Consider the following 23,165-nt stretch of genomic DNA (forward strand, 5'->3'; position numbering starts at 1 on the left):
TAGATCCTGAGCTGAAAGGGAGTACGTCGATTCAAAATATCAAGTCCAGATTTACAAGTTTTTTCGTTTTATTCTTCTTTAGTTTTTCAATCTTTAGTAGAGTCCAATCTTCACACGTACAAAAAAACAACCGCTGCCAACACGTGTTTCGTCAAGGTCATCAAGACCAAACGACTTCGTCAGGGCTGTAAGCATTACAATAGATATAAACATAATTACAATCCAATCAAAAGGGGATATCAAAATCAAATCGCTTTCTATTTACAATTAAATAAACAAAGTGGCTTTCGTTCAAACCTTAAAATACAGCTTTTTTTGTAAAAGTTTCACAACAAAGATTAAAAGCGGTTGTTTTTTTGTACGTGTGAAGATTGGACTCTACTAAAGATTGAAAAACTAAAGAAGAATAAAACGAAAAAATTTGTAAATCTGGACTTGATATTTTGAATCGACGTACTCCCTTTCAGCTCAGGATCTAATGTTCATGGTTTGACTGGGGGTGAGTGTTTGATTTGCTCAAACTCTCCGTCCATCATCCCCTTTTTAATCGCTTCGATAGGAGATCAGGCCTTGAAATATCAGAAATTTTTTACTAGACCACAGGTTCAGTGACTTCAATAATCCACTCGACCTAACTGTAATGTACTTAAACAGGTCTCAAATGGTGTGATCCTAGGCAAATATTTTATTTTAAAGACCTGCTTTTTTCTTCATTATCACATGTGAGAGCACATTTAAATTGCGAGTTCAACATTTCTGCTGTACAAAAAACCTCTTCTGTTTGATTCAATAGACTAAACGTTTGCTCCATGTATAATAAGAACCTGCCCACATATAGGGTATACGTGATACCTGATTTGTCTCTTAGTTCACTGATAGCATTGCCATTAAGGCAGGGGCAGGAGTGTTTCTCAGTTCATGTTTTATATTTTATATAACTGTATCACTAAAGCATGATGAGGTAGCACCCTTTCATTTACAGAGAGTACATTTCCCATGAAAATGATCTGTGACAATTGGGTTTCTGCATATTTATCATTCTGCACATTGACAAGAAAAGTGTTCCGAGTTGTTTTCATCCCATAAAAATATTTTTTTCATCACATTGAATTACAAAAAATGGGCTTTCCTAACTACTGAAATATAGTGTGAAATGTTTGTACAGTTCACTTATTAGCTATCTAAATGTTGATTTAGAAAAAAACCTGACACCCTACAGACGTTCATTTCACACTCTTTGTCCAACACATTCAAGTATTCTTCTCAGCAAACTTTTTACAAACAATTGATAAAATAATGTCAAGTTTCATTTGGATTTTGCCATATTTGGATAGTGCTTTGGACAGAATATTGGCATGTGTTTATAGACCGAACACAGCCCACAGATGTATGAAACACCTGATCTCATCTCTAGCATTACATGGCCTAGGGTACCTCCATAATCCCACTGGCAGTGAATTTACATTCTACTCACACCCACCATAAGCATTCATGAGAATATAATAACTTCTTACAAATCACATCTGACATCTGTATCGACCAATCCAAAAATCAAGCCAATTTTAATCTCGGACCATGAATGCATTTTCATTGAGCTAAACTTTACTAATACTGGACCCACAGACAAAACATGGAGGATGAATGAAGAAGCACTGAAAGATGATGACTCAACAGGCCCAATCCTATCCTCAATTATCAAAAATTTTGAGGACATCATATCTGATAGCATTTCACCAGAAATGATCTGGGATGCTATGAAAGCAACATTACGCGATGTAATGAATGGGATTATGGCTAAAAAAAAGAATAAATAGATACCAAAATAGACTCCCTGGAATTAGAGTTTGGGAAATTAGAAAATTATTTAATGCGAACCAGATATAGCAATAAATAAAATAAGAATATAACAAAATTCTTTTTCAAGAGCTCACAAAAGGGTTACCAGTCTTTATGTCTAGAAATGTTGTGGAGGGAAACAGAGCAGGCAAATTCATGGTTAACTGCCTTAAATTTACAAACAATAAATAACACATTGCGGAGAGGAGATCAGGTGTTTCATATAAGTTTGTGAGCTTTGTTTGGTCTATAAACACATGCCAATATTCTGTACAAAGCATTATCCATAAGTATTGTAAAATCCTAATAAAATTTGGCATTCTTTTATCAATTGTTGTTAAAAAGTTTCCAGAGGCTAATAATTTAAATACACTTGAGTTGAAATTTATTTGAGCTGATATCATCAGTTTGACGCATTCTAATCTCCCCACCAAGTAATGAACTTAGGGGACCCTGCTTCTGTCAATGATTTAATTTTGTTAAATACTTCTAATTGTTCCTTTGTAAGGTCTAAGTTCTTTTAAATTCTATTCCTAAATCTTTAAGTTGATTGGCTTGCCCCTTAAGCCCAGATGAACTAATTATACTAGGGTGACATAAGGCATTTATAGGAAATATTTTTGTTTCACATTTTCTTAGCACTGAATGCAGGAAATTCAACGAGACCCCAAAAAACTTTTCTCTGCATCCAGTGCCATTGCCATGGAGGGGGTGTGCAGTAAAGGAGACTTTTCAGAGACGTGAGTAAATAGTCTTGTGTTATCCGATGCAAAAGTACCTTTAATAAAAAAAGGCAATGATTATGGCTTCTGAAGCCATACCTTTAACTTTCCCAGAAGTGCAAAATTGTGTAAAAAGAGTTTCCAAGTGAGGGAGAAGGTGCGTTTTGTAGTTTATTTTATAGAAAGATGCTGGAAGGCCATTAGGCCCAGGGTTGTTCCCCATCTTTAGTGATTTATAGCCTTGCAAATTTTGGATAATTGTATGTTGGTGTTTAATTCTATTTTGTCCAAAAGATGTAGCTTTTCCAGATACCCACTGCACTCTTCTAAGCTGTTGGTCCTATTTGGGTTAGAAAAGTTAAGAGTAGAATGCCTGAACCACCCTCATAATAGCTTTACTATATGGGCGCATAGTGCCTGGCACATGCATTCCGGATTGCATAGTATTTTTAGAGAAAGTAGCTAACTTATGTCATGTGGCTAGTAGACACTATGATGCTCTTGAAAAACTGAATACCCTCATAAAGAAAAATATCATTGGAAAATCGAAGCTTTTATGTGATAGATCTACTATTAGATCCCCTACGGATGAAGAGTTGACCAAAATCTAGACAAATCCGTTAAGACATAAGATCTACCCTCTACTGTTTTAGTGTAATTGTTAGGCTCTAAATCCCTGCTACTGGTCACCTGGAAGTCTATTTAAACAAGGGTTATCGGAGCCTTCATCAAAACCACTATGGAACAAACGTGACCTCTATTCAGAAATGTCTAAAACTCTGTAGTACCAGACAAAGTCTACCCCGCAGTGCACCCCTCCAACAGAAGCAGAATGCTTAACGTATCTTCAGCCTCCCTGTCCCTTCCCTGTCAACTCCCTCCCTTTACCCACGCCGTAATTGACAGCTTATACAGACTTACTATCCGACTTATCTTACCAAAACCAGGTAGGTTCTGGTATACATTCTTCTACATATCTTTTTTTCTTTCTTTCTTATTTTACATATTATTCTCATCTAATTGCTTTTCTTTTTTACATATATGCATGGGTCTGATTAGCGGTATGCTAGTCTACAATTAAAAGGTTTATAACCATAAGAAATAATATTAATTTATTATGTAATCATTCTATTCTATACCCATATTCCTAGGCTACATACAATTTATACCTTTTGACATCTATACAATGTTAATGTATGTACTTCTTAATATTTCTTGTCACTAATTATCGTTAAAACAATAAAATGTATAGAAGTTCAAAAATTACATTTAATTTATTTCCCAAATTAGAAATATGTAGACAGGTAAAAAGTAACATGTTATCATTATTGTTTCCCAATTGTACAGCACAACTTCTGATGAAGCGCAAGAGTAAGTGTGAAATGCACAATTTGTGATGTACAAAAAAGCCTTGAATTCATTGAAATTTTGATTGATAAATGCTCTCTCCCCGAAAATATGAATGGTCACTAAATGGATTTAAAGTGGAACAGATGTAAATACAAGCTTGAAGAATGCCATTTGTACGAAGGATTACATGATGAATTAAATGACAAGGAGTTTTTATGGGAATTTCATAATTTCAAACTGACTGAACTTTAATGTGGTAGACCTTGAGTCAGATGTAAAAGAGCGCACAACCATATATGGAAGAGAAACCAGATCTAGCTGTTTAAATGTGCTGGGTGTCAAGTGTCAGGGCATTTCCCCGGTACAACCATGTGATGATTAAGGCACATCATATACAAATTATATCAACTTTGAAAAAGTCTAGGAAAATATGTTTAAAAAACTGAGAACAGAGTATTCAGGATTGCACATGGAGTAGACCTTTTAGAAACAACAGTGAGAACCTCACTGGCATCAAGATGAAATGGTGAGGTCAACATGGCATACTGACCTATGTCCCTATTCCCCATTAAAAAGGAAGGTAACAATGAGGAGTCAGTTATGCATCTTCATTTATTTAAGTATGATGCTAAAACCTACCTTTGGTGCTAGGACCATTGCTATCGGTTAAAAACTACATTTTGTTACAGACGTTTGGTGTCTTGTTGTGTCATACTTTCAGGGTAGGACAGAAGCCATGACATGTCCATGTAATAAGGCGGAATGTAAGTGTCACAATATCATGATCTGTGTTAACATTTGAGTGGTTGCTTTCTCTTCAAGGAGCAGAACCCCTTCTTTGCAAATAATAAACTATTTAACTATTAAGACTGACATGGGCAGGTTCTAGATATCATATACTAAAAAAACAGGCAAACTATTATTAAATACATTTGGAGCTTGTGTTCACTCTATTCAACGCTCTTGTTTTTAAGCATTTTATTTGAGTTAATCTTCGTGCTGTCCATCACTGTGTTCCATTAATTTTCAATGTACATATTAGTGAGGATGGTCTGTTTTGTATTCATGTTAAAGCTCTTAGAAGTCTACTACAGTTCAGAAAGGCACACACTCTCAGGAGCATACTAATCAGTATTAGCTAGGGACTTTGACCTCTCTGAGAGAATACTGAACAGCTCCTTAATCAATAGGTTGGCATGAAAAACATCGCATTGTTTTTGTCTCTTTCTTACAGGAAGTGCCATAGCTCTTTGGGTTAGGGTGCCTCTTGCCTGAGACCCTGCCCTCTTACTCAATAGAGCATCCGAGTGCCTCTTACCTTTATTTTCTCTGCCAATTTTCCAGCGGTCAGTTTGAACCCCCTGTTGTCCACCTTCACGTGACTGAGAGCTGAGTTCACCAAGCTGTTGATATAGGTCTTCAGAGTGTCTCGAAAGTCGTCATCCATATCTTTGACAGAAAGAGAGAGAGAGAGGAGAAGCAAATAAATCAGACATCTGCATGGAGATATTTCATACATGTGACATAATAATTCACTCACCTTAAACTAAAATGATATTGTATAAGCGCAGTTGCCCATATGTCTTCAGGTCATTAGGGCAATATGTTTCCTGTGCTGGGGCTCGTGGGCAAAAAAATGATGAACTGAAATGCAGCCCAGACTAATTACCAGTGCCTGCTCATGGTTTTCATCCATCACTTTTTGGTTTTTCTATGGATGGCCCAAGTCTCAAGGGTATAGCCAGACATGGCTTCTGTGCTCTCCGTGCCACGGGGCTCAAGCTACAACTTCCTGATGAGGCCAGAAACCCCCAGCTGGTGTTGCCTATGCTCCTGCTGAGTAGAGATATGGCCTGGCAATGTGGGCAAGAGTCGACTGATCATATTGCAGAAGGACCAAGTCTGATTTGCATATGGCTGCAACTTGAACTAGATTTGGGAGTTCAGGATTATTTTAGGGGTTAGAGAAGGAAACTAATGAAGAATGGGTGTAGGAAAGCCGCATTTACTGCATGGTCCTCCTGGATTTTCCTTCTTTAGATGGACTGTATTTGTTTGCAAACCAGTAGTCAAGTGTCTGTGTTGCCCCTTTAAACATTGTTAAAATGGCATATGCTTAATCTGCATACTTAACTTGCCTATTAAGTCCCTGGCATATGGTACAAAGTGTACCAAGGTCCTAGAAGTTAAATGCCACTAGTGGGCTGCAGCATCTATTGTACCATCCACTACAGTTGCAGTGCAAACATGGCTCAATGGCTACCACTGTAACAGTGTAACTAGAGCAATTTGGCCTGTCAAAGTAAACGCTTTTGACAGGTAAAAACCTTTCTTTTAAATACTAATAAGTCACCCCATGTAAGCCTTTGTAGCCCAGAATGCAGAGTGTCTGGTATTTAAAAGTAGAGCATGTCACAATTTAATGTAAACATGTCTGTACTTTGACTAGCACCAAAGACTATTTTCACTGTAGGAAGCCTGGCTGGCCCATAGCGAAACACTGGCAAGCTATATTCAAATCTAATACTGTATCTAGGGATTATGAGTCAGACAGAAAAAGAATATATTACTTAACCAGTAAGCATCTGATCGCTGCACGTAGTGCTGTAGATTCACATGCTCTGGATGTGTGCAATTTGTTTTTCTTCGATGAAGACTATTGAGTCATGAGACAAAGTGACTCCTTTTAGTGATAATACGCATGGGCATCAACTCGATTGTTATGTTTTTCCGTAGGCAAGTAAGAATGGAGTGAGAGTAAGTATAATTAAAGAGATGTCCAAGCAAATAAAATAGTATAAAGCAACTGCAATGGCCACAGGTGTCCGGAGAAGAGGGTGGGTGCATGTGAAACTACAGCACTACATGCCCTTAACAGATGCTTACTGGGTAAGTAACATTTTTTCCGTTCGAGGCATGTGAGGCTGTAGATACACATGCTTTGTATAGACTGTAAAGCAGTCCCTCTCCAAAAATGGTGGCTAACCTGTGGGTGTTGTATTTGTTTGAAAGAGAGTACATAGCACTGCCTGACCTGCATTGGCTTGAGGGCATGCTAGGACATCCACACAATAATGTTTGATGAAAGTGTGTGGTGTAGACCATGTTGCTGCCTTACAATTGCCAGCTATTGGGATATTGCAGGCGATAGCCATGGGAACCCCTATCTTACGAGTAGAGTGTGTAGACAGAGTCCTTTTAGCTTCGACATAACATGTCTGAATGCATTTAATTATCCATCTAGAAATGCGTGACTTGAATATGGCGATACCAAAGGGGATGATGGACGGAGCGTTTGAGCCAATCAAACACTCACCCCTTGTCAACTGATATGGGTTTAATCCATCATCATTCTTTAGCTCACTCCACCACCCCAGTTCAGACATGGCCATATGCAAATCAGTCTGACCCTGTGCCTCATGGGAATAGCCCAGCCCGAACTGCCAAGCCATGTCTTCCCTGGACCACAAACAAGCATCCTGAGACCGGTTTCTGGATAATCAGCTGTCATCAGCCAGGCTAGCTTGAATCCAGTGGGAAAGTGAGCAAAGGACCCACGTCTGGGCATACCCTGCCATCTTACGGCAAACAAAGCGATACCAAAGGGTTTTCCTTTGTGAGGAGGCAATAAAGCAACAAAGATTTGGTTAGTCTTACGGAACTCTTTAGTTCTGTCAATGTATTACATAAGAGCTCTTTTGACACCTAGAGTATGACAAGCTCTTTTTGCAACTGAATAAGGTTGCGGAAATAAAATCGGTAACTCAACTAACTGATTGAGGTGGAAAGATGAAATCACTTTTGGAAGGAATTTTTCGTTGGTTCTAAGGACCACCCTATCTCTGTGCAGCTAAGAGAAAGGTTCTTCCAAGGTTAATGTCTGAAGCTCACTGACACGGCTAAGTGTGGTAGAGGGCACCAAAAACGCAACCTTCCAAGACAAGAATTGGAAGGGACGGTTATGCAATGATTCAAATGGTGGACCCATATGTCTGGTAAGTACAATATTGAGATTCCATGTGGGTGCAGGTGGGACACTAGGTGGAATTACTCTTTTAAGGCCTTCCATAAATGCCTTCATAACTGGTACCTTGAACAAAGATAAGTGTTGCATGTTTTGTAGATAGGTAGCAACTGCAGCTAAATATGAAGTCTAAACCAGCCACAGGTTTGCAAATGAAGAAGGTATCAAATAATGTTTTGCACAGTTGCATCAAATGGATTAATTTGTTTACTGCAACATGAGGAGACCCATCTTTTCCACTTTGTTGCATAACCTGCTCTAGGTGTAGGTCTACGAGCTTCCTTAATAATATTCATACATTCAGGTGGGAGATTAAGGTAACCAAATTCTGACCTCAGGAGCCAAATCACAAATCGCAAGGTTTGGCTCCTTAGTATTCAAGGGCCTGGTTCTATATGGTTCTGAGTGAGAAGGTACCAGTTGAGGGGATGCTTATCGTGGGAAACTATAGAGTTTGAGCAGTGTAGTGAACCATGATTGACGAGCCCAAGTGGGAGCTACTAGAACTACTAGAACGAGGGTCAGAGACTTTTGCCTGAGCTTTTGAACCACAAATGGTCAGCATCCCTACATGCCAAGAACAGATGCATACTGGTAAGTAGCATATTCCGTTCGAGGCATGTGGGCTGCTGAATTGATATCTTTGCATAGACTGTATAGCAGTATCTCCTCTAGTGGTCGCCACCTGTACCAGCTGCAGCAGTTTGGAAAAGAGTTTTAAGGATAGCCTAGCCCACAGCAGCTTGCTCATTTGCTTGCACATCTACACAGTAGTGTTTAGTGAAAGTGTGTATGGTAGACCATGTAGCTGCCTTACATATCTCTTCTAGGGGAATGTTTCCTAGGAATGCCATGACTGCCCCCATTTTACGCGTTGAGTGTGCTTTTGAGGGAACTGTTAGAGTGCGTTTAGCTTTTTGGTAGCATATCTGAATGCATTTAACTATCCATCTGGCTATTCCTGATTTTGAGATGGGATTCCCTTTATGTTGTGGTGCAAAAGCAACAAATAGTTGCTTTGTTTTCCTGAATGGTTTGGCTCTGTCAACGTAATATAGCAGAGCCCTATTTTACATCTAGTGTGTGTAGGGCTCTCTCAGCCACTGACTGCGGGTTTTGGAAGAAAACTGGCAATTCTATGGACTGATTGATATGGAAAGTGGATATAACTTTTGGCATAAACTTAGGGTTAGTACGAAGCACTACCTTATTGTTATGTATTTGCATGAAAGGTTCTTGAATGGTTAATGCCTGTAGCTCACTCACTCTCCTGAGGGAGGTAATGGCAATCAAAAATGCCACCTTCCAAGTTAGAAATTGTAATTCACATGAATGTAGTGGTTCAAACGGAGGTCCCATAAGTCTGGTAAATACTCTATTTAAGTTCCAGACTGGTGAAGGTGGGTGCATTGGAGGGATTATTCTTTTAAGTCCTTCCATAAAAGCTTTCATTGGGGGTACACTAAGCAAATACTTGCGTTGTCTATTTTGGAGGTAAGCTGTAATAGCAGCAAGATGTAGTCTTATAGAAGAGTATGCCAAATTGCATCTTTGAAGATGCAATAGGTAACAGATAATGTTTTGGATGGAAGCATCTAATGGGTTGATTTGGTTATTTTTGCAATAAATTACAAATATCTTCCATTTAGCTGCATAGCATGCTCTAGTAGTTGGACGTCTTGCCTCCTTGATAATGTTCATGCAATCAGGAAGTAAATTAAGGTACCCAAACTATAAGACTTCAGGAGCCAGATCGCTAGGTTCATCTGATTGGGATCTGGGTGCCTGATTTCTCCATGGTTCTGAGTTAAAAGATGTGGCGAGAGGCGCAGTATTTGGTGGGGAACTACTGAAAGTTCTAGAAACGTTGTGTACCATGGTTGTCTTGCCCATGTGGGAGCAACCAGGATCATTGTGAGTGACTGTTGACGCAGTTTGCGTGCCACCAATGGAATCAGTGGGGCTGGTGGAAAAGCGTACGCAAATCTGCCTGACCAGTTCATCCAAATAGCATTGCCCTGTGACAACGGATGTGGGGACCTGGAGGCAAAGTACTGGCATTTTGAGTTTTCGTTTGTGGCAAACAGGTCTATCTCTGGATGCCCCCATTGCTGAAAGAATGGGTTGAGAACCTGAGGGTAAATGTCCCATTCGTGTAGCTGTTGGCTGTGCCTGCTTCACAGATCTGCTACTTGATTGTCTTTCCCCAGCAGGTGTTCTGCTAGGAGAAAGATGTTCTTTGGAATTGTCCACCTCCATATGCTCTGTGCTAGGTGAGATAACTGTGGAGAGTGTGTCCCTCCCTGCTTCTGTATGTAATACATGGCAGTCATGTTGTCCGTCCGGATCAACACAGTCTTGTTGTACAAGTACTTCTGAAAAGCTTTCAGTGCTAGAAATATTGCGAGCAACTCTAAGTGGTTGATGTGCAGTGTTTTTTGTTTGATTGTCCAGAGCCCTTGAACTGTGAATTGAAGTAGGTGGGCTCCCCAACATGTCAGTGATGCGTCCGCTGTTAGTACTACTTGTGGAACCAGCTCTTGGAACAGTCGCCCCATGGAAAGGTTTTGTGGGTTCCACCACTGCAGAGAGTTGTAAGCGCGACTGTCCACCAACACTAGGTCTTTTAATTGTACTTGAGCTTGGTTCCACTGCCTTGCCAGGCATTCTTGCAGTGGACGCATTTGAAGTCGGGTATGAGGGACAATGAATATACAGGAGGTCATCATACCTATGAGCTGCATGAACACTCAAGCTGGTAAGGAGTGTTGTGGCTGAAACTTTTGAATGAGAGTCTGCATATTGGCTATCCTGGTTGGATTTGGATATGAGTTTGCTACTGAGGTATCTATTGTGGCTCCCAGATATTGCTGTGTGTGGGAGGGCTGTAGATGTGATTTTGGGTAATTTATGGAAAACCCCAGACTGTGCAGCAGCTGGAGTGTTTGAGATGTATGGCTTGCACACTGCACGTACGAGTTGGCTTTTATGAGCCAATCGTCGCGGTATGGAAACACGTGGATGTGTTGCCTTCTGAGGTGTGCTGCTACAACCGCTAGGCATTTTGTGAAAACTCTTGGGGCTGTAGTTACCCCAAAGGGGAGAACTTTGAATTGATAATGTCGCCCTTCTATTGTGAACCTGAGGTATTTTCTGTGAGCTGGATGTATAGGTATGTGAAAGTATGCGTCCTTGAGGTCTAATGTAGCAAGGAAGTCGTTTTGCTGGAGTAACAGGAGTACCTTCTGTAGAGTAATCATATGGAAATGCCCGATAGTATGTATTGATTTAGCGGCCTGAGGTCTAGAATGGGTCTGAGGGACCCATCCTTCTTGGGAATTAGGAAGTATAGAGAGTATACTCCTGTCCCTTGATGTTGAAAAGGGACTGGCTCTATGGCTCCCTTTTCTAGCATGGACGCGACCTCTTGTTGTAAATGTGTTCAGTAACCATACTGGATAATTTGTCTCAGCCACCTGTCTGTGTTAATGGCATTCTAGACTGGTAGGAATTGTTTTATTCTGCCTCCGACCGGTGTCGGGTGGTCCGGAGGGAGTGTGATAAAGTCACTGTTTGGTGGCAGTGGAGGCTCTGGTGTTATTGCCGCCACGTCCCCTGCACTTGTTATTGTTTCCCCTATAACCCCCTCTGTTGGAGCCTTTATTAAAGGTACTCTGGGTGTTACTTTTGAATGTAGAGGAAGCCTGTGATGTGTTGCCTCTTGCGGAGCCTCTCTAGGAGGAGCGACGAAAGGAACCTCTGTGTTGTTGAAACTGAAGTGCGCCCATAGACTTAGCAGTTTCAGTATCTTTTTTCATTTTGTCTAAGATTGAGTCTACTGCTGGACCAAACAGGAAATCTGGGTTAACTGGTTGGTTGAGGATTGTGGATTGCACCTCGTTCTGAAAACCAGAGATGCGTAACCACGCATGCCTGCGTAGTAATACACTAGTATTAATGGATCTTGCTGCTGTATCAGCTGCGTCAAGCGCACATTTAATGGAAGCATTAGTTATAAATTTGCCTTCCTGAATGAGGTCGTTAGCTTTAGCTTTAAAAGGTTCTGGTAAATGTTGCAGCAAACCTTCAAGTTCATCGTAATGCGCTCTATCATAGCGTGCTAATAAAGCCTGGGTGTTTGCAATCTCCCATGAATTTGCAGCTTGTGAGGCCACCCTTTTGCCTGAGGCTTCTAAGATCTTAGACTCTGTCAGGAGGGGGCACATCTCCTGATGTTTGTGAGTTGGCTCTCTTTCGGGCGTTTGCCACTACTAGTGAGTCTAAAGGCAATTGGGATTTGATATAGGCGGGGTCGGAAGGGGCCGCCTTATATTTCTTCTCTATTCTGGGATTGAGTACACGCGCTCTGGCTGGATCTTTGAATATGTCTGGCGCATGTTTAAGTACCCCTTTTAACATAGGAAGTGTCCTGACATTTTTCTCAGAAGTAGGAAAGGTGTCAAATAAAAAGTCCTTTTCTATGGGGTCAGTGTGCATGTCCACATTGTGATATTTTGCTGCCCTATCTAGTAATTGATTGAAAAGAATGGTGTCGTCAGTAGGCGACGGTTTTGTAGGGTATGTGGAGGTGTCTGGGATGGGCTGTGGATCATATGGATCGTTTTGGTCATCCCATGGGTTATCTTGTGCATCAGGATCTTGTGCATCCGGATCCTGTGGCTCATCAAAATTGTTATGAGGATCTTCCCCCATGTTTTCTTCCTCATCATACTGTGAATGTGTAGGAGAGTAAGGCACAAAAGGCATATTAGGATAGAGAGGAGGAGGAGTGAAAGGTCTTGAGGGAGATGTCCCGAAGTCTTTTTTCTTTGGAGGAACAGGGGAAGGACCGTGTCCAATGGTCTCTTTTTCCGATGGTAAACTGTAACCTTTACTGTTTCAGGGTCTATGTACAGTTTAGATTGTTCCTCACTCACTGGATCAGGATGGAAGAGTTCTTCCTCAACTGTCCGTGGCGCCGATGTTTTTGGCTTGGTGACTAGTCCGTGACTTTTTGGCTTGAGAGCCTTAGGTTGTGGAGCTCTGTCTAGTTCGACTAATGCTTTAGGGTCGGAAACCTTTTTCGGTTCGACGACTTTGTCGACGTTCTTTAGTACTTTAACAGTCTTTTTTGGTTCAGCGACCTTCTTTGGATCAACCTATTTCGGATTGACCGGAGTCTTTGGTTCGATATGTTTGTCTTGTTTTTTGTGCTCGACGACCTTTTTCGGCTCGATGTCTTTGCTCGAGTCGACAGCTTTTTTCGTGTCGACGGGCTTTTTCTCCGGGTCGAGTATCTTCTTTGGATCAACGACCTTCTGTGGCTTAGAGCTCATTTTCGGCTCGAAAACTTTCTTGGGTTGGCCGACCTTCTTTTGTTCAAGAACCTTCTTCGGTTCGACGATTTTTGGGTTGACAACCTTCTTTGTTTCGATGACCTTCGGTTCGACAACCTTTTTGGGGAGAGTGTTACTCGGGCCAGGTGTTTCAAAAGGCTTAGTCTTGGGCTTCGGAGCCGAGCCAGAAGGCGGGGCTTCTGAAGTAACTTGTCGATCTCGGCTAAGGCCTTTAGGCGATGCGTCGACCAGAGCCTTTTCTTTTGGAATGAGCGGGGTCGGGGGTTGAGTACTCACTTTTTGCACCGGCGTGATCTGGTCGTCGGAGTCCGACTGGTCCTCAACAGTGCCGATTTCTAGATCAGAGTCTGCCGCTTCAGGGAGGTCGTGTTCGTCATCGAAGATGTTCTCCGGTTCCGGTGCTTGCTGCTGCATCCCTTGCCTAGCGGCCCGTCGATTCCTGATGGTTTTCTTCTAATGGAATTGGGCACACGCTGAGCAAGTTTGTTTGTTGTGGTCTGTTGATAAACACCTGTTGCATACTGTATGTTTGTCAGTATGCGGGAATTTGGCGTGGCATTGTGGGCACCTTTTGAATGGACTCCTTTCCATCGACAGCAGTTCCACGTGGCATCGAAAAGGCCCAACGGCCCGCGTCGACGACCGGATCGAGATGGAAAGTTAAATTGAGTCAAGGAGTACCGAACGAGAACAATACCATCAAGGTAGAAGGCCTTTTGACCTTAGAAAGTAGGTTAGTTTCGATTCCAAAGTTAGGAATAACATCCGAACCCAATGGCGGAAAAAACCAATCTGAGGATGGAGAAGATGCCCATGCGCACTGTAGTCCAGGGGAGGAGTCACCTATCTCTTGATACTTCGAAGACTCTTCCAGGACAACAAGGTGCAATCATCCGGACCCAACACTAGGCGGCAATCTCTGCAAAGATATGAATGCAGCAGCCCACATGCTTCGAACAAGGCTGAATCTGTAAAGGTTGAAGGAGTGATTCCTGTATGTTGACAGTAAACCCCAGTTGATGGAAAAGACGGAGAGTAGTGTGGGTGTATTGTTGACACATGAGAAGTTTACTGGCTTTGATAAGCCAATCATCCAGATATGGGAAGAAATGAATGTTTTGTCTGTGGAGATGTGCTACTACCGCTGCTAGGAATTTAGTGAACACACAGGATGCGGCAGAGACTCAGGGTGGGAGGTCTTTGAACTGGTAATACCTCCCAGCTGTAACAAACCTGAGGTACTTGCCATGAGCTGGATGGATTGAGATGTGGAAGTAAGCATCCTTTAAGTCTAGTGCTGTGTGAAGTTGCCCTGTTGGAGCAGTGGGATCACGTCCTGAAGAGTAACCATATGGAAGTGTTCTGATAGTATATAATGATTTTGTGGGCCTGAGATCTAAGATTGGCCACAGTGATCTGTCTTTTTGAGAATTAGAAAGTATAGGAAGTACACTTCCGAACTTTGATGATGAAAAAGGGCGGGCTCTATGGCTCCATTGAGCAACAATCTACACTTCTTGTTTGGGCAGGTTTTGATGTTATATTGTGTCTGTGAGGTGGAATGTTTGGAGGTGTGTTTATGAGCTCCAGACAATAACCATGTTGGATAATTCTAATACCCACTGATCTTATGTTATACATTCTCAAGTGGGGAAGAAATGTTGTAGTCGGCCCCCGACACGTGTTAAATTGTCGGGGGAAATGATAAGAGAGCCACTGCTTTGAGGTGGATGAAGCGGTGCGTGTTGAGGCGCCTTTACCGCCACCCTCGGAATTTTTTCCTCTATATGTACCTCTGTAGTATTCCCTTGAGGGTGAGGTCTAATGCTGCTGCCTGTTTGAGGAGGTAGAGGCAGGGAGCCGTTGTGGTGCACTGTTTATATGAAGGATGCCGAAAGGAGCCACAAGAAGTTTAGATTTGGAGCACCCTGATTGATTTGGCTACCTCCCTGTCCTTTTTCATTTTTACCAATGCTTGATCGACCTGGGGACGAAACAGCTGCACTAAAAATAATCGTATTTTGTCAAAAGTATCTGTTAGCATGTATTTAGTATAATACATTAAAACAGGGGCTGCTCTCTACACACACCATATAAACAAGCGCTCTCTCCTAGCACATGCTGCCTCTCTTCTCAAGTTATAGGAAGGATGAAACTTAGAGTCAGCCCTGCTTTCATTTGAACCTGTGGCTGCTACGTTTGCAGAGATTTCTGGAGCCTTCTGTTCTTAATTAGCCTGGCTGGGCCCAATTCTTTATCTTTGTTTACTCTCTCTACCCTGCCTGTCTCACCCTCGCCCTCCCTGGTTAACCGGGTCTACTTAACCAAGTTTGAGGCTTGTTGATCACTGCCAATTCTCAAGGTATAGGAAGGATGAAACTTAGAGTCAGCCATGCTTTCATTTGAACCTGTGGCTGCTGCGTGTGCACAGATTTCTAGGGCCATTTACAATAACAAAACAAGTGCACAATACTGAAACATATCAATCTATGGATATTAGCAATGAACTTCTAATAGACTGGTTTATGATCAATAGAGATGTGGAAGACTTGTCCGATGCACTTATGCCATATTTACCACAGACATGCGAAGTAATATTTTGCAATGGCATTATTACAAAAATATTAAAAGATATTGCAACAGAATAAATATATTTATAAAACATGTATAAATGTACATCAATATTTTTTTTCCACTCAACTTACTTTAAAGTACTAAAAATGTTAGTTTAAATTTTATTGCAAGAATTTTAAGTTAACAAACATTTGCCAATATCTTTGGTTACACACTTATAAGGTGCCAAAAAAACAACACATATTAGCAATGTCAATAGTTCAAAAATAAATTCCAAACTACCAAGCTCTAATTGGGTGTTTTATGTATGCTAAAAAAATATTACTGCACATTGCTCAGAAGGTACATTTTGTATGTTTAGCCTTAAGGCTACTTTAGCATTGAAACTAATTGTAAAGCTGTTCCACGTTTGCTTTTTAAGCAAAAAAGCTAGAACAAGATTTTTAAGTAGCAGACAATTCATTACTTTGTAGTAGTGTTTAGAAACATAGTTATGCTATAAAAACATTGCCATAGACAATACGGCTCGCCTTTCAGAACATAAAAGTATTTAGTTATGCAGCACAATATCCTTGGTGCAACAACATCAACTGTTGCATGGCTAAACACTTATAAGGTCCCAAAGGCGAGACGTATTGGCTATGCCAATGCTTGTTTTAGTAGGCACTGGTAAATCTATGGCCTCTTCAAAAGAGGACAAGTGCACAGCTGGTATAGCCAAAGTTAAAGACAAGTTCAATATTTGAAGTAGGTGCTCCTAAGGTGTCGTCCTCTCCCCGAGGGATGAGTAAACAGAAAATAAAGTGCTGTCAATTGAAAATTGATTGCATCCCTTAGGGCACTCTTATGTTGGAGGATTTCAAACCTCTATGTTTCCAAAAAACAATCTTCGTAAACTTTTGCAAGTTGGTGGATACTTTTATTAATCCAATATAAGCATTAAAGTATGTTTTCCCACATACTGAATTTTCTTTATGAAATCAATGTTTTATTTACTCCAGCTCCAATGCATTTCGGGCCGATGCCCTTCATCTGGGAGCATCTAAAAAAAACGACATGTAAAAACACCTAAGTATGATGTTCAAACTGTTTCAAACAAAGCAAACAATAAGTCTACAAAGAGTGCAAACATATAAATGATGAAACATGTTTTTTCTCAGTGACTGGGGTTTTAACAAGTGAACAAACACTCTAACCATGTTGTAAAGTGAAAGTGAAGGGAACGGTTTAAAAGCGAGTGAGGCATAAACTGTGATGTTACATGAAAATGCGATAACGAAGTTAAGCAAAACGGACCGTTCTTAGACAAAAGTTGTTAATAAATGTGGCTTGTGGTAAACGAGCGCATAATGCTGCTAAAGTTAAACGCAGCGCTATCGGGTGCGGGTTTGCTCAGCTTTGAGTCGAAACTTACTTTAGGAGAAGATCAAGTGTGTTCTCACTGGGTCACGGGAACGCTTAGGAATAACGAGTGAAGCTAATGCGGAAGCATAAACGGGCTCAGAGTGCCGATCACGTGACCGGGAACATGGACTTAAAAATGGGACTGGGGGTTCTACATGATATGCGCTACAGAGCGTATCTAAATGTAAATGCACAGATATATACATATATACAATAAATAATAAAACAGAAAGAATATATAATGACAAAAAAATTATTTTAGGTGCCTAATACTATAACAAGGAAACTGTCCATAACTAATGTCCCCACAACAGGGGGTTGTTATAGGTAACAAGAAAATTCGATCCGTTCATTTAAACCATATGGTTTCATGGATTGAAGTCTATAGATCCAGTAGTTTTCTCTTTGAAGTAAAAACTTGTTATTACGTCCTTCAACTTTATCGATGATTTCTAAAATCATGTACTTGAGTTGTGAAACAGAATGTTTCATATCATTGAAATGACCTGCTACAGTCGATTTTTGATTGCTAGTGCGGATGTTGGATTTGTGTTCATTGAGACGTAATTTGATTTTACGTTCTGTTTTCCCAACATATGTCTTACCACATGGACATTTTAAAAGATAAACAACATTGCTGGTGTCACAGGTGGCTGTGACATGTAAAGAAATCGGGTGTGTTAACTTGTTGCCGATGATTGTGTTGCTGCAATTGTTACAATTATTGCACGGTCTTGTTCCTCTTGACACTGGGTTGATGGTTTTGGTTTGCTTAAGGATTTCTCCCATATTTTTTCCTCTCGTATAAGCAAACAATGGTTGAGATTTGAACATGTCTTTGAAATCAGTTTCTAATTGTAATAGCGGCCAATATTTCGACGTCAGTGCCCTATACACATCCATTCCACATGCACGAGGCCTCGAGGCCATGGAACAAGCCATTTTGAAATTAAATTTGGATGAACCAACGAAAGTTTTCCTGATGGAATTAGTAACCTTTACATTATATCAGAGCTATTTCAAACACCAAGACGACTGGTATTTGCAATTAGTGGGCACCAGCATGGGCAATTACGCAGCTCCAGTCTACGCGAACATTTACATGGGCGAGTTCGAGCAAACTAACTTATGGTTCAATCCAGATCGGAGTAGACATCTAAAAATGTACGTACGCTCTATCGACGATTTGTTTATTTTGTTGAAAGATACCAGAGAAAGTTTGGAAAGAGTTCTCATTGCATTGAACACTGCCAACGATCGTATCAAATTCACATGGAACATTGAACCAGAAACCATTACCTTTTTGGATGTCCGTATTACACTTAAGATAACAAAATTAACACAGACATATTTCGAAAATCTACAGATCGCAATAATGTTTTACATTATACCAGTTTTCACCAGGCATCCTTAAAAAAACATCTACCCAAGTGTCAGTTACTTAGAGTGAAGCGCATAACATCGGATCCCATTGTGGCTGAAACTCGCATTGAGGAGATGACTGACAGATTTCGTTTAAGAGGATATCCCAATCAGATATTGGAAACTGCTAAAAATCAGATCAAATCACTCAACCGCAAGAAATTCTACTCAAACCCAGATCAAAACCTAAAAGTGACCGCATGGTCGTTGTTTCCAAATTTTCTAATGTGAGCACGACATTTAGGAACATTGTACTGAAACATTGGCCGCTATTACAATTAGAAACGGATTTCAAAGACATGTTCAAATCTCAACCGTTGTTTGCTTATACGAGAGGAAAAAATATGGGAGAAATCCTTAAGCAAACCAAAACCATCAACCCAGTGTCAAGAGGAACAAGACCGTGCAATAATTGTAACAATTGCAACAACACAATCATCAGCAACAAGTTAATACACCCGATGAAAGGTCATGAAATTTCTTTACATGTCACAGCCACCTGTGACACCAGCAACGTTGTTTATCTTTTAAAATGTCCATGTGGTAAGACATATGTTGGGAAAACAGAACGTAAAATCAAATTACGTCTCAATGAACACAAATCCAACATCCGCACTAACAATCAAAAATCGACTGTAGCAGGTCATTTCAATGATATGAAACATTCTGTTTCACAACTCAAGTACATGATTTTAGAAATCATCGATAAAGTTGAAGGACGTGATAACAACAAATTTTTACTTCAAAGAGAAAACTACTGGATCTATAGACTTCAATCCATGAAACCATATAGTTTAAATGAACGGATCGAATTTTCTTGTTACCTATAACAACCCCCTGTTGTGGGGACATCAGTTCTGGACAGTTTCCTTGTTATAGTATTAGGCACCTAAAATAATTTTTTTGTCATTATATATTCTGTTTTATTATTTATTGTATATACGTATATATCTGTGCATTTACATTTAGATACGCTCTGTAGCGCATATCATGTAGAACCCCCAGTCCCATTTTTAAGTCCATGTTCCCGGTCACGTGACCGGCACTCTGAGCCCGTTTATGCTTCCGCATTAGCTTCACTCGTTATTCCTAAGCGTTCCCGTGACCCAGTGAGAACACACTTGATCTTCTCCTAAAGTAAGTTTCGACTCAAAGCTGAGCAAACCCGCACACGATAGCGCTGCGTTTAACATTAGCAGCATTATGCGCTTGTTTACCACAAGCCACATTTGTTAACAACTTTTGTCTAAGAACAGTCCGTTTTGCTTAACTTCGTTATCGCATTTTCATGTAACATCACAGTTTATGCCTCACTCGCTTTTAAACCGTTCCCTTCACTTTCACCTTACAACATGGTTAGAGTGTTTGTTCACTTGTTAAAACCCCAGTCACTGAGAAAAAACATGTTTCATCATTTATATGTTTGCACTCTTTATAGACTTAGTTGTTTGCTTTGTTTGAAACAGTATGAACATCATACTTAGGTGTTTTCACATGTCGTTTTTTTTTTAGATGCTCCCAGATGAAGGGCATCGGCCCGAAATGCATTGGAGCTGGAGTAAATAAAACATTGATTTCATAAAGAAAATTCAGTATGTGGGAAAACATACTTTAATGCTTATATTGGATTAATAAAAGTATCCACCAACTTGCAAAAGTTTACGAAGATTGTTTTTTGGAAACATAGAGGTTTGAAATCCTCCAACATAAGAGTGCCCTAAGGGATGCAATCAATTTTCAATTGACAGCACTTTATTTTCTCTTCAAAAGAGGGCCACTGCTTAAATGGGTGGGGCACCGGCTGTCGAACCTTAGCGAAAATACAGACAGTCAGAGGGTGTGTAAGTAGTTTTTTCTGCTTAGGGTGAAGCCGCTCCTGCATGGTTTGAAGGATTGGTTCCAAAGGCAACCTTGGTGGAGATGTGGACGTTTTCGGTACCGAAACAGATTTTTATTTGGGTGCGGAGTTGCTCGGAGCCAAAGCGGTCAAGGACGGTGTTCTCGGAGCCGAGGAGGCAGATGGTCACCTCAGTCTGAGTCTCGGTGCAGAAAGGAATGGTTTGGGCTTTGCCTTTGGTTGCGTGGGCAGGGCATCTGTAGGATATGGTCAGGGTGGCTTACCATGGCCTGTTGGTGTATACAACCTTTACAACAAAACTTTTACAACGAACTACCATTACAACGCAACTTTTACAACGCGAACTATTACAACGCATTGCTCTGGGGGGCACTCTAGGATAGGGAATAGGTTAATTTACTATCAAATAACCTTCCCTACTATCCACGGGGACTGGAGTTGGAATAGTAAATTAAACTATTCACTATCCAGCGCCCAAAAGCATTATGCGTTGTAATGGTATGCGTTGTAAAACTTACGATGTAAAGGTAGGCGTTATAAAAGTATGCGTTGTAACGTCATACATCCCCTGTTGGTAGTGGTGACCTAAGAGCAGTATAATCGACTGGAACGGAGTGTCTTTTGGCCAGTTGAATAGGGGCATGGGCACTCCCGATATGCTACCCAGAGCAAGATCCTGTATTCTCAAGGTCGGAGTCGAAGTCCTGGATGGAAAAGGCCTCTTCCTCAGCGACTAAGGCCTCATGGAGCTCTTCCTCTTCCTCCTCAACATCTTGTTGCCCAAAGAGGTTGGGTGTTTCTTCTATGGTGCTGAGCTGCATCGCTCTGCGATCCACACAATGGCCCCCCAAAGTCTTTTTCGATCGAAAGTATTGGCAGGCTTCAGAGTCTGCCCCTTAATGATCTGGAGACAATCATAGGTTGCAAACCTGATGGAGGTTGGATCTCGGGTACTTCGTGTGGCAGTTGGGGCAGACACAAAATGGAGTATGTAGCATTAGCAGTGCATTCTTAGTCAAAGCTGATGATATGAAGAGTAGGTCTGAAGACCGTGAGTGGAGCACGTTTAATAGACAGGCAAACGTTTTCTCCTACACAATGATGGAAATGTGATCGAAACAATAATGACGAGTGTAGAAATAAACAGCAAACCGAAGAGAACCAGAGCTCTAAAAAAGACGTCCAAAACCGGATGGCGGAAAGAAAACAATCTAAGAAGGAGTCAATGCCCATGTGCATTACCACCAAGAGGAGTCACTTTGTCTTGCGACTCGAAGACTTCTTTGAAGAAAAAATACTTGTACAAATCAGGACCCAACTCTAGATGGTGGAAGTATGCACAGCATGTGCATCAAAGTCACATATGCCTCAAACATAATTATTTTTAATTAGTTATTAAAATTCCAATTCTATGGTAAGGTCGTGTTTTTAATTAATATTTAAAAAAAAAAAGTTTTAAAAAGTTACCTTTTCCCTGCCTAAAGTTCCTGGAAGATAATTTGCATTGGCTTTCCAGCTTCTCCCAGACAGGGATTAACCTTTGAATAGATACGAAAGTCCTCTCATCAGATACACAATAGATCACTCGGATTGGTAGGTTGACATGAGCTGATAGGAATGACTTCTTTGAGCTCAGTGGGAGGCTGGGGGCCTCCTTTTGAAATCCCTGTGCCAAATTCCACTTAATAGGTCTGCTGGCATATGGCGCACTTGAAAGAGAATAGAATGCTAAGACTATTCTTTAATATCCACTGTCCAGTTGCTGGAAGGCCCAGCTTTTGTCCTACCACACTTCAGTCTCTGGATATGTTATGGATACAGTGCCTGCCTCAAACCAGATTTTAGTGTTAGATGTGGGAGGACACTAGGATTACCATAGTACACTCTACACTCATATATATATATATATATTAGAGCCCGAGTTTAGTGCATCAGAAGACTTTTGCCATCTTGAAACTGCACTGAAAAATGGCACCGCGGACCTATTTGCAGTGATGCAAATAGGAACTACTCACAAAATGGGCCGGGATCGCCCCAGCAACTTTTACTTCCTTGGTTATGGAGGGACCAGGAGTCACCCTGACCCACTAGCAAGTGCCAGGAGTAAATAAATGTGGCACCTGCCGGCACCCACTTCAAAACACTTTCTGAGCCCAAGGAAGAACAGAAAAGGACTGGAACTGCTGTCTGTGACCTGAGAGTAGCACAGAAGAACTGGACTGGACCTGCTCCCCTTGTACCCGGGACAAAGAAGTACTCCAAGGGTAAGTTGGCTGACCTTCAGAGTAAGCCTCAGGGCCATAACAAGCAGCAATAGGCCTTTTCCTGGATGCACCCAGGTGGCTACTGGCCACTGGCCCTGGACTGGACCCTGCTGTTAGTCTCTGGCTGACACCTTGCAAGTCTCAAAATGCCTCCCCTGACCTGAGGCTTAGAAATGTACTTGTGCAGTTGAACTAAGTCAGTGTGAAAATCTTTGACCAGGATGAAACTGGTTGGTCTATCTGACCCGTGCTCCATCATGGTCAGTCTCAAATTGTGAGTAGGTCTTGGTCTACCACAACTATTCTCATTGGAGCTTTTTAGTGCTATTGCTACCCAAAACATTTAAAAATTCA

General features: G+C 41.1%; 1 protein-coding gene across 1 annotated transcript in view; it reads right to left on the bottom strand.

Annotated features, from left to right (window-relative positions):
* RNF112 (ring finger protein 112) overlaps positions 1-23,165 on the bottom strand; it is a 224,447-nt gene that overhangs the window by 36,942 nt on the left and 164,340 nt on the right. The window contains exon 11 of the mRNA XM_078652573.1: positions 5,227-5,357. Coding sequence (XP_078508699.1) covers positions 5,227-5,357 — 131 coding nt within the window. The remainder of the gene's footprint in view (positions 1-5,226; positions 5,358-23,165) is intronic.

Source organism: Lissotriton helveticus, chromosome 7 (genome assembly GCF_964261635.1).
Source record: "Lissotriton helveticus chromosome 7, aLisHel1.1, whole genome shotgun sequence".
In the NCBI taxonomy this organism is placed as follows: Eukaryota; Metazoa; Chordata; class Amphibia; order Caudata; family Salamandridae; genus Lissotriton; species Lissotriton helveticus.